The sequence below is a fragment of the Jaculus jaculus genome, chromosome 2 (genome assembly GCF_020740685.1).
Source record: "Jaculus jaculus isolate mJacJac1 chromosome 2, mJacJac1.mat.Y.cur, whole genome shotgun sequence".
Classification (NCBI taxonomy): domain Eukaryota; kingdom Metazoa; phylum Chordata; class Mammalia; order Rodentia; family Dipodidae; genus Jaculus; species Jaculus jaculus.
In genome coordinates this window covers 54550467-54563329 of record NC_059103.1, presented here as the reverse complement: position 1 = coordinate 54563329, position 12863 = coordinate 54550467, and the positions used below count along the sequence as shown (strand labels likewise).

At 42.4% G+C, this 12863-nt stretch overlaps 1 protein-coding gene and 1 non-coding gene across 6 annotated transcripts in view; both read right to left on the bottom strand.

Moving 5' to 3' along the window:
* Window positions 1-12863, bottom strand: part of Fancc (FA complementation group C) — a 264880-nt gene that overhangs the window by 37032 nt on the left and 214985 nt on the right. For all 5 annotated transcript variants that reach the window (XM_045143857.1, XM_045143854.1, XM_004656859.2 and 2 more), the window contains exon 8: window positions 10126-10282. In XM_045143857.1, coding sequence (XP_044999792.1) covers window positions 10126-10282 — 157 coding nt within the window. The remainder of the gene's footprint in view (window positions 1-10125; window positions 10283-12863) is intronic.
* On the bottom strand, window positions 1309-1414 carry LOC123459064. The gene has a single exon (XR_006635993.1). It is a non-coding gene; the product is annotated as a U6 spliceosomal RNA (small nuclear RNA).

Below are 12863 nucleotides of genomic sequence, written 5' to 3'. Positions count from 1 at the left end.
GCTAAACCACTAAGCCATCTCTCCAGCCCATTTCCACTTTTTATTTTGAAGGCAAGTATCTTGTTTGCTGCTGCATATGCCAGGTTAGCTGGTCTGCAAGCTTCTGGGATTCTCCTATCTCCTCTTCCCATTTTACCATGGAAACAATGGGATTACAGACAATATATTCCTATGTCTGTCTTTACACAGGTTCTGGTGATCCAAACTCAGGTCCTCACACTTGGGACAGCAAGAACTTCACCCACTGAGCTGAGCTCCCCAGCCCTACTGCAGTTTCTTAAATGATATTTGTTTTTTACATTTCTCAAGCACATAATTTCAGGTTCCCCAAGTTGTTTCATGACATCAAGTCCCCCAAACACATTCAAACTGCTTTTCTTTTCAGGAGAATTTTCCAAGTAAGGTTTTACTATATGCTCCCTTGGAAGACATATTTCTCTCCTTTCACATTGTGAGTGATAGAGCAAATGTTTATGGGTCAAGTGGAACACTACAGGTCTCTTGGCATTCCAGTGCTCTAGAGCCTTCCTCAGAAACCCTGCAATGGGTGCAATTATATTTCCTACAAAAATAAGGCAAGAAGTTGGGTGTGGTGGCATATACCTTTAATCCTAGCACTCTGGGAGGCAGGAATAGGATGATCACTGTGAGTTCGAAGTCACCCTGGGACTACATAGTGAATTTCAGGTTGGCCTGGGCTAGAGTGGGACCCTACTCCAAAAAAAAAAAAAATAATAATAATAATAAATGAATACAGAGAGAGAGAGAGAAAGAAAGAAAAGTTTTCTTGGGCTCCATCTGCTTATCCAGCTTTCTCCATTCCACCAAAATCTGTTTCTTCTCCAAATGGCTGAATGATTTTTATGAAGAAATTATTTCAAGAATGAGGCAACCATGTCACTGGAGGCCATCAGTAACAGTTTCACTTCTTTCCCCACTTCTTTCATTATATGCTGGAGCATGGTCAGTCCATGATGATGGAGACCTTCCTTTCCTGGGTCCAGGCTAGCCTGTTTTGTTTTGTTTTTAATATATCAGATGTTTAATTAGGTTCTTGGTAAGAAATCTCAACACTAATTTGTGAAAATAAACTCTATTTGTTAGAGTAAAACCTGACTGCAAGTAGTCTTGGAGCTGAGGAACAGCTTTGTGGACAGCAAAATTTGCGAGTCCACAGCTTTCTGATCATCGACTACAGTGTTCTAGAATCTTGATTTCTCCCTCTCTGTGTCACGGACCTTTGCCTTCCTGGTATCTGGGCTTCCACAGCTGCTTCTTTTTGAAGTTAGCATCAGTGAGGTGTTTAGGAAATAAAATATGGAACACTCTGAATCTGCATGTCATCTTTGTGCAGGGGCCATGCTAATCTCTATATTATTCTAATTTAGCACATGTGCTGCCAGAGTGAACAACAGGCTACTCTATTTATGGACATAAATGGAGAAGTATAGAATAACAACTTAAGGAGAGGCAGGAGCAGCTTATCTCTCTACCAAGCACCACACAAGCAGGGCTGACTCTAGCTGGCCTGGATGTCTATTTAATCTGCTATTTCCACCCAACTCCTAAATGTGTGTGTATATGGGGGACAGGAGGGAGAAAGGGGTGAGGGAGAAACTACAAAAGAAAATCATACTATGATGAGAGGTAATTCACACGTAGGAGAGAGTATCTTCTTACAAAAAAGAAAAATATGTGTCAGCACACACCTTTCATCTTAGCACTCAGAAGGCTAAGGTAGAAGGATTACCATGAGTTCAAGGCCAGCCTGGCACTACAGATGAGTTCCAGGTTAGCCTGAGCTAGAATGAGGTCTTGCCTCCAAAAATGTAAATAAATAAATAGAAAAAAGACAATGAAGGATCAAAAAGAAGAAAACACTCTCAAACCTTCTTCAGTCATCTCTTTTTACAGAGAGATTTACTTCCCCCTTCAAAATCCAGAGGGAAATACTAAGTGACTGAGAAGATAAAATTCAGCATGCTTTGGATAATTTCCTTTTGTTGGCTCATTTTAATAATGTTTAATGTTTTTCTCTGTAAATGGTCATGTGAGGAAATCTGTTGTAAAGATTACCCTCCAATTTGCCTACCAGAGTGGCAAGGGACAACCTTAAGGGCTACTATATCACTACACAAAAAATCAAAACCTCTCTGTGTGTGTGTGTGTGTGTGTTTTGAGGGAGGGTCTCGCTATATAACCCAGGCTGGCCTGGAATTCACAATGTAGTCTCAGGCTGGCCTGGAATTTGCAATGTAGTCTCAGGCTGGCCTTGAACTCACAGCAATCCTCCTACCTCTGCCTCCCAAGTGCTGGGACTAAAGGCATATACCACCACGCCTGGAAAAAACCCTCTTCTTCTTAAAAAAGGTTCCCCCAAGACTCAGAAGAAAACCCTTTTATGTAGTTAAATAATGATTTGTTTTAATTATATACCTATGTAAGAATCTTCACATCTATCATGTAAAATAAGGTAACTCTATAAAAATTTTTCATTATGTCATTTTTCTCTTCTATTTTTGAAATGTTAAACATAAAACTAAATATCCTTTTCACATTTTAGAATCTATTTTGTTTTAAAACATTCAAGTTTCTTGCAACAAATCTGAGCCTGGAAGAATTATTCTTTCTTTTTAATCTTTACCATATGCTGTTTATACTGGAGGCGATTTTTTCAGTACCCCATAATGCAATTATTGTTTAATTAGTGATAAATCTGTCATTCCTGGGCTTAAAACCTTAACAAGTACCAAATGTACTCTAGTGTTTTAACTTTACAGGCAATCTCTTAGCGTTCAAACAGAAAAATGGGAGGTGCGCATGCACAAGGAGATGCCCAGCACTGCACACTGAGCAAAGATCCTCCACATCTGGTAGTGTCCTCACCCTGCCTCCATGCAGTAAACCTGTGAATCTGAACAGTAAGGAAGTCCCTGGAACCAGCTGCAGCTTGGAGCTCCATCTATCTCCATCTCTGCATGGTTGCCAAATCCAGCATTCTCAGCAATGAAAATGGATCTCATGATCTGGGCTTCCTTCAGAAACAATGTTGGTGCATCTGGTGCCCCCCTAAGGTCAGCCCTGGAAAGTGCAGTTGCTCTGGAGCGAGAGTCTTCAGAGCCTTTAGACAAGCACATACTACCACACTGTCCCAGTCAACCACTGCTGAATCACATACTTCATCTCTTCCTTAATGACATGTGTCACCTTAAAGAGCTCAGACAGGAAGTTCTTAAAAGACCGTTCATGAAAAAGTAGGGGAGAAAAGCCTAGGACATCAGTGAAAAGCTGTTCATTAACAGAAAGTCAAGGATATCATGCAGGATTGGGGATGTGTGAATTCTTCAGAGAAACATGTTAGTCAGTCATGGGGAATTGTATATGGTGCCTCTCTGAGCTTATCCTTTTGAAGCAGCTATGACTGCAATCTGGAGAATGAAGAAAAGAACATGTCCCAGCTCATATGGCAGCACATGAAGGTATCTGGAGTTTTTAAAGAAAGAAATTCTTCTTTTTACTAAGCTATGAACTCTAGGTAGGAGAGATAGTGAGGAATATTCTCTAATTTAAGAACCCTTCTCCCTGTGTGCTCCTATTTGAGGCAGATATGGCCAGGAAGATATCAGGCAGGTGCTCTGGTCCCAGCTACACTGACTGCCAGTAGGCAGGTCAGCCCATGAAGGAGAGCATGGGAGGGCATGGGAACCAGAGTGCCCCTGGCCCTGGCACGCAGTTCAGCACGGCAGCCAAGCACGGGGCCACCCTGCCATCCAGCCAGCCCTTTTCATTCAAATGTGGGGTCTAAACAATAGCTTTCTGGGCTCTGCACACAGAAGTGTAAAGGGAAAACATAGCCTCCTTGATTTGGGGCCAGTCTTGGGAAAATGAATGGTGCCAAGAAAGCTGCATAATTAGTAAATGGCTTTCACTGCTTTCCATGACATCAGTTTTTAAGGTCAGGTCTGAGGCTGCGGATTATGGTCTCCCAGTGACCGTGCTGTCAAGGGAGACACAAGACCATCTGCTTTGGAAAGTCCCAGTCTGTGCAGTCAACGACAAACTGGGGTTAATACTCCCAGCTGTTTGGGGCCACCAACTGTGGCAGGCAGCCATATACTTGGGGGCAGTCCAGACCACGGAATCCAAACGTTGAACCTAGCACATAAACAGGTTCGAAAACTCATTTTTATTTCAGAAGTCAAACACACACACACGTGCACACACACACTTCACTTAGAATCCAGGTGACATTAGACTAGTCTCTTATTATTCATAGTCTTAGCAGAAAATAATAGGCATCTGAAGGCTCTGAAAGGCCAAGGAATGTTTGGGGAGGTCATTACATTTTGTACAGCACTTTTATCTTTTGTTTGTGGTAACTATAGAATTTCCAGGACTCAATTCTGTGTAGTCCCAAGAGATGAAAATATAATTAACAGTGTTCCATATAAAATACAAGTTACGTCGACCATCACACTTTAATTACTCTCATGCACTAGGCATCAGGTTTCCCCTGGAGCACAGCACAGCAGTCTCGCCCAGGTCTCACAGATCTGATGCTTCTGCATCGACCTGTCCCTGCACTAAGATATTGAACTGTGATAAGTGAATCAGATGATGCAATTAGGAAGCAGGTTCTTCAGGTTACCCTTAATTACCAGCCAGGTCACAGGCTCATTCTGTACTGTGTGGTGGCTTTCTGGCACTGCAGGCCTGGGATGGTAAAGGAGAACAGCCCATACTCAGGGGCTTCCAGCTCATGGTATGTATTGTAATTACATCCTTGAACCACAAGGCATACAGAGGTCACATCCTGCCAATGCCACAATAAATTAAACCAAGTAACACCCTCTAGAATCCCCCTTTAACCATAATAAAAGCTCTGAATCTCCCCCACACATGATCCTGATAAACTGGTTTCAAAGCTTCCTGACGGGGGAGGTTATGGCCAACTACCAATCAAGACTGAGATTCACACAATGTGATGGCGCAGAGGGGTTGTGGGGGGAGGGAGGAAAGGGGGGGGGAGGGGGAGGCTTGCTTACTGCAGGGCAGCTTAGGCCCCAAGTAAAAGGACATGGAGAAAAGAATCACTAGTATCAATGAAAGGTTACAGCCGAGTCAATGGACTGGAAGTTTCCCATTGAGGTAAGAGGGAAGGAAAATGTACCTGCACCCAGGAAATAAACATGTAGCTTGTACTGGAAAAGAACCAGAGAAAGAGTAATAAACTATAGCATACACATTTAATTTAGACATAGAGATTTTACCAGGAAATTTTACCTTAAACAACCTAGGATGGACTGGCAAAGGGCTTCCAGAATATTTTATTTTGAATTACGTTATATACTTACTATACTTATTTTTCAGTAGGGACATTCTTCTCTCTTTCCTTTATTGAGGTGAAATCTCACTCTTGCTCAGGCTGAATTCACTATGTAGTCTCAGGGTGGCCTTGAATTCACAGTGATTCTCCTACCTCTGCCTCCCAAGTACTGGGATTAAAGGCGTGTGCCACCATGCCCGCCTGGCACATTCTTTTCTTTTCTTTTTTTTTTTTTTTTTTTTTTGAGGTAGGGTCTCACTCTAGCCCAGGCTGACCTGAAATTCACTATGTAGTCTCAGGGTGGCCTTGAACTCACAGCAATCCTCCTACCTCTGCCTCCCGAATGCTGGGATTAAAGGCGTGTGCCAACACACCCAGCTCCCACCTGGCACATTCTTCTCTCTTGTCTGAATGTATAACTCTTTTGAAAATAGTAAGGACATATCAGTAAAAAATTATCCATAGAATGTAACTTCGTTTGGCTCTCTCAGTTTTAATAAATCCTGATTTTCTTTTTCCTACCCAACAATGTAACATTTGAATCATGGGAGTGAAAGAAGCATGACACCAAGGTCCCCAGGGAGGCCCTGCACCCAGACTGGGAACTGGTACTAGATGAATGATTCCCTTACAATTCCCAACAGGAAAGAAAAGAAAGAAACCACAGGGCAGGGCAGCACTTTCCTCAGCCTCAGCCTCAGCCAGTGCCAGACAGACACTCTCCTCCCAGCTTCCTGGCTTGAGAGCTGGTGGGTCTATGCTGCTCTGGGAACAAACTGTCCCCATCTGTGCAAGAGAAAGAAAGTCACTGTGCCAAATCCTACCAGATGATGAAATCCATCAGGAAACATGGCAGAACCACTAACTTCCTGGTAGACATACACCATGGTGCCCATGCTACTGTGCTGTGCATCTGGCATCTGGACATGCTATGATTCTCCTGGTTGTACAAGCTCAGCATTTTCACTAGACTAGAGACAGCACTAACTTCACTTTGAGCCAAAAGGTGGGCTGACATCACCCTGACAAGTGTGTGTGCATCTGGAAATGAGAGTTGGTGTCCTGGACCGTTCCCTCCAAAATGTGACACTAGGAAGCTAAGAGGATACACCTTCTAAGAGTATAATTAGGAGTGCTTGCTGACTGCCATTTGAGACACAGTTCACCACAATCCTGCCCTGTGAGTATTCACACTGAAAAGGCATTGGCTGCTAGAGGCCCTGCCTGAGTGAACACATCTTTCATTGCTGGGGATGTCACAGCCATGTGGTACTGTCCTAGTGTCCCTTTGAAGGGACTGGTCTCCCAGACAAATTGGACAATTCTGTAGGGATACTGTATTTGGTTGAGTACTAGTACACTGTGCTAGAACAATTAGTGTCACTTTGGTTTGGTCTCACCTAATTGACCACACTGGTCCTGAAGTGGGTTCAAGTGACCCTCTCACCCCCACCTTCTTTTTTTTTCCTTCAACCATTTTCTGCTCCATTTTTCTTGAATATTCTACTTTTCCTTTTATGAAGAATGCTTAAGTTTATTTTCTGAGAGTTTTTATTAACTGATTCCTGTTCTTCCTTGCCTAGAAGATCTTAAAGGTTTTTTTTTAAATTTTTTAAATTTTTACTGAATACAGTCAAGTTGGTACCACTGTTGGCTTCCTCCCTGTCTTAACCCCTCCACAGGGACCCTCCTGGTTGGGGAATATGGGTCGTGCGTTGTGGGGTTATCCTTCAGTTTTAGATAGGAAGAAATGTCTGTGTGTGTCATGACCCAACGTGTGGCTCTGACATTCTTTCCATCCCTTCTTGCACAAATTTCCCTGAGCCATGTTGGGTTCATTTTAGATCTACTTCAGTGGTGAGATCTTGGGAGCCTCTGTGTTTCTGGATATCTGGTTTGGTAAGAGTTGACTGTTCTCCGTGTCTATCTCCATCACCATTGTGCTGGTTCCTGGTTCGCCAAGAAAACAGCATTCTTGCTTGTTTCCCCAATTATTAGTTTCAGCTGGGGCCTTTTTGAGGTATGATGGGGTAGTTCTCTCTTTTGGATCTTTGTCTATCTGAAAAAGCACATTCTCCTACAGAGAATAAAGTTAGCACCAAATAAATGTGATGATCATTATTTTTTAGAGAGAGTTTAATAGATTTAGGCCCATGATTGGTGGGAGCTTGATAATGGGGAGCGAGCTCATTCTGGATATGGTTCTGACTTGTTTCCCAGCTCCCGCTATGGGTTCCGTTCCACTGAGCAGATCAGCTAGCCAAATTGAGAGCAGCTGATTTCTTACCAAGGCTATGCGCCACTATTGCACTTGTGTGAGCATCCTGTCAGGTTGTTTGCTGCTAAGTAGGTTAGACCATGTGTTGCTTGGACAGATACTGGTAACTTTCCCCCAGTTACTCATATAGCACCTTCTGGCACTAGACGCGCTAACTGTCTGGGGACTGTCTCTCTTCCAGCCATGTCATGTGCCAACAGCGTATGTTGTCTTTAGCAGTAGGGTCTTAACACTAACCTATGGTGGGTTATCAAGTACTCTGATGGCAATCTGTCTTCTTTTGGGCGACCTTGTAGGTCTCTCTGATCAAAAGCTCATTGTGGATTATATCCACCTGCTGATACCAGGAGTTACAGGTCAGCACCCAAGCAGAAGAGATGGAAGAAAAGAATAAGTGATATAAAAGAGATAGAGAGATGAGAGAGAAGAGGGAGACACAGAGAGAGAGAGAGAAAAAAAAAACCAGGAGATAAAGGTCAGTTTTAGTCATACCCTCTTCAGGGCCTTGTGAATTAGATGTTCCCTCTAAGGGCCTGGTGAAGGTTCAACCATTTGGTCTGTCTTTTAGGATGTAGAGCTTTATGGTACCAATGCCATTTGGGTCCAGTTTGGCATCCCCTCCTGGCCCTTACCGTTCCCTCCCTCCCCATCCTCCCTATTGTCCAGTCCTCGAGATACTTATTAGGTATGTCAGCAATTTGGGTACATTCAGGTTAGGAGCTGTAGAGGAGTGAGACGATGTGGAGATTATCTTTTTGTGATTGGGTGAGTACATTGAGAATGATCTGTTTCAGGATAGACCATTTTTCTTTGAATTTCATGTCATTTTTCTTTACTGCTGTGTAGAATTCCACCATGTAGATATACCACATCTTAGCAATCCATTCATCTAATGATGGACATCTGGGTTTATTCCAGCTCTTGGCTATTACAAATTGAGCAGCTATAAACATGGTTGAGTAAATCTCTTTGAACTGACGTGTGGAGCTTTTAGGTACATCCCCAATAAGGGAATAACTGGATCAGTTGCTAACTATATAGTCAGCTTTTTTAAGAGTCTCCATATTGCTTTCCAAAGTGGTTGTACCATCTTACATTCCAACAGTGGATGAGGGTTCATTCCTATTTCTTCAAATCCCTGCCAGCATTTATTTTCGTTTGATTTTTGGATGTTTGTTATCCTTACTGGGGTAAGGTGGAATCTCAGAGTTGTTCTAATTTGCATTGCCATTTGCATTGCCATTTGTATTTCTTCTTTGGAACTGCCTGTCCAGTTCTTTGCCCCATTTTGGAAGTGGATTTTTGATTTTTTATTGTTTAGGTTTTTGAGTTCTTTGTAGATTCTAGAGATTAGGCCTCTGTCAGTTGGACATTCAGCAAATATTTTCTCCCATTCTGTGGGCAATCTGTTGGCTCTGCTTATTGTATGTTTGACTGTGAAGAAACTTCTCAGCTTCATAAGATTTCATTGGCTGAGTGATTGTTTAGGATCCTATGCTACTGGGATTTTGTTCAGGAAGTCTTTTCCCGTTCCTATGTCATAGAATGTTGCTCCTAGATTTTCTTCCAGTAGTAGCTGAGTTTCCGGTGTTATACCGAAGTCTTTATTGTTATGCATGGTGAGATGTGTGGATCAAGTTTCAGTTTCCTGTGTATGGTTATCCAGTTTGCTCAGCACCATTTGTTGAAGATGCTCTAAGACCTTAAGTTTTAAATACATCCCTCATGTTGAAATGAGAAATACAATTTGATACTTGTAAAAGTCTTTTCTTGTGTCCTTGGCCTCTTCCACTGCCTTTGGGAACTTCACTCTATATACCACAGAGCATGCAAAATGTGTGGCCAGAGCAGAGTAGTACCCAGTCTCTTTCTCTTGGATCAAAATCTCATAATAAAATGGTAGGAAGGAATGTTGTAGGAGTAACCAATGGGAAATATGTCAATTAAGCATTCATTTGATGACTTTCTTCATTTTCCTTAATTAAAAAAAATTGTTACCCAAATATCTTCTCTTGTGACTGCAATACAAGGCATACAGATCAGTCCATCTATGGGACTGGTGAGATGACTCAGAAGTTAAAGGCATTTACTCACAAAACCTCCCAGCCTGGGTTCAACTCCCCAGTACTCATGTAAACAGTGCATATACACCACTGTGATTTTAGCACTTCTATACAATGGGAGGCAAATCCAGGAGAATCTGAACCTCAGACTCATTTGCAGCAGTAAGAGACCCTATCTCAAAGAAGATAGCACACACAACTCCTCTGACCTCTACAGGTACACCATGATGTGTATACATACGTGCATAAATAAATGTTTGAAAATCAGTAGATTTCAATTCATTCCACAAATGCAGCCAATATGTAGAAAAGGCCCCTGCATTAGGTATTTTCAAAATAAAATGTAAGTGCAGGCTTAGTTTAAAGGCTTCTAAGCCCTGTGATTTATATTTTTCCCTTCATTGCTCTTCCCAGCACTTCCTTTAAGGATGATTCTATCACCAAAGGTGAACACATACCAGCAGTGAATCTCTTATACTGTGCTCCATCTTTCTCAGGCCGTTTCTATCGCTGGAGATCAGCTTTTCAAAAAGATGCAGGGTTGCTTTTTCAAGACTGGGAAGGTGCCGAAGCCAAAGGCTGATCACAGAAGATATGGGCAGAATGATCTTTTTCCTTTCACAAGAAATAAGCAAAATGTTAAACAAAAGTAGATTCCTGAAGGGCTGGAGAGATGGCTTAGTGGTTATGGTGCTTGCCTGTGAAGCCTAAGGACCAGGTTCAACTCCCCAGTACCCAAGTAAGCTAGCTGCACAAGGTGGTGCATGCATCTGGAATTCCTTTACAGGGAAACTAGCTATAATACCCCTAAGCCCACCCCCAACAATACCCTTCCCCCAAGAGGTGTTAATTACCAAATCTCCATCAGCTGGGAACCTAACATGCAAAACCCCTAGGTTTATGGGGGACACCTGAATCAAACCACCACATTCTGCCCCCAGCCCCCATAAACTGATAACCATCCATGATGTACAATGCAATGCATCCAGTTCAACTTTAAATGTCCCCATAGTTTTTATTAATCCAAATGATGTTCAAACATTCCCATAGTCTTAAGATTTTTAACTGAGCCATAATACCAAAAACTCCCCCCCCCCAAAAAAAAACACCTCATAATGGTACAGAAAAAACACTCACACTGCAAAAGATGGCATTGGGCATAACAGAGAAATATTCAACCAATACAAGATTTAAATGGAAAACATCAAACTTTGTAGCTCTAAGTCCAACAACTATAGTCAATGACAAGTCTACAAGTGCAATAATTCTAACAAGCAACAAATCTCTGGAGTTCCAATTCCGCCCCTCCAGCTAGGCTATTCACAGTCCTGGAAAACTTCACCTGGGGCCAGCAGCTTTCCTTAGGAGCCTTCTCGTTGTCCCAGTATCTCCAGTCTCTACTGCAAGCCACACTCCATTCTCACAGCTTTATTGCATCTTCACTCAGGCATCCAGCAAACCTGTTTCACACTGGCCATGGCCATTTCCAAAACACAAGACCACATTCCATAGTCAATGACCCTCTCTTTACGGCATTTCTCATACTCCATAATACCAGGTAGGGTGCCAATTTGTTAATCCAGGGGGGAATAAAGCAGGCTTTGAAGAACAAGACATTTCTTGAGCATTCAGGCCACAAAAGAGTCCACATGCTTTCTGTTGTCCCAATGCAAGTCAGCTGGCCCAATGTCAATGGTTAGGATCTCTCAACTGCAGCTGAATGGGCAGCAGTTTCACTCAAAGATTTTTTTCCCCCTCTGTACCATATCTCTTTTTTCACATCACTTCATATCTATGCAAAGCAACCCTGTACAAATTCTCAGGACACAGCATAACAGCAAGCCTCTCAAACAAACTGCTTCTAGCCCAGTCCAGGCATAGCTCTTTCTCACCCTCACAAGCCAAACCTCACAGTCCACAGTTCTTACTGCATTCAGGTCTTTCAACTATGACCAGAACAGTCCATCAAGGTGCCAAGGTTTCAAATAATTCCACATTTGTCTTGAAAATCAGTTTAAAGCCACATAGTCAGGTGTCTAGCAGCAATACCACTCTTGATACCAACTTTACTGTTGCAGTTAGGTTCCCACTGCTGGCAGAAATAACCCAACCAAGAGCAAGTTATGGGAAAAAGAGGTTTATTTTGGCTTATAGGCTTGAGGGGAAGCTCCATCATGGCAGAGAAAAATGACGACATGAGCAGAGGATGGACATCACTCCTTCACCAACATCATGTAAACAACAGCAACAGGAGAGTGTGCCAAACACTGGCAAGGGAAAACTGTCTATAATACCCATAGGCCCACCCCCAACAATACACAATCTCCAGGAGGCATTAATTCTCAATCTCCATCAGCTGGGAATCTAGCATTCAGAACAACTAAGTTTATGGGGGACACCTGAATCAAACCATCATAGCAACCAGTAGCATGGGTGAAAAAAAAAAAAAAGCCTACATTACCACTAAAACCCTTTGTTGCATGTTTTATACTTTCCACAGAAAAGAAACTAAAATAACCTGTTATACAATTAGATACAAATAGTCCTTGAGGGTTTTTTGTTTTGTTTCGTTTTGGGTTTTTTTTTTTTTTTTTTTTTTTTTTTTTTTTGCCCATACACATGAGTATTTTCTAAAACATATCTTCTTTGTAGGAGCTAGGCCCTGACACTGCTGTTGTAACCTATAGCTTCCTCGTCTCTTCCCTGGCTCTCCTCTCCTGCTAAGCTTTGTTTCCTGGCAGAAATTAAAACCTTCTGCCACAGCCATAGCTTTTGCTGCTGCTGGAACCACCAAAGCCACCTTAGTTTTGTGGTTTGGCAAAGTACTGGCCTCTACCACCATAAGAGCCAGAGCTTCTGCCATCAAAATTTCCTCCCTTCATGGGTCCAAAACTTGAAGACTGATTGTTGTAATTGCCAAACTCACTGTAGCTTCTGCCACCTCCAAAACTGCTTCTGTTATTACCAAATCCATTATAAAATCCATTATAACTATCCCCACTACCACTATATCCTCTACCACCACAGCTGCCATCAAAGCCACCTCAACCACTAAAGTTTATTCCATGACCAAAACTGTCATTGCCATCAAAACCACCTCCATGGCCATCACCAAAGTTTCCAGAGCTACTTCAACCTCTTTGGCTAGATGAAACACTAGCCATTTCTTATTTGACAGGGCTTTCCTTACTTCACA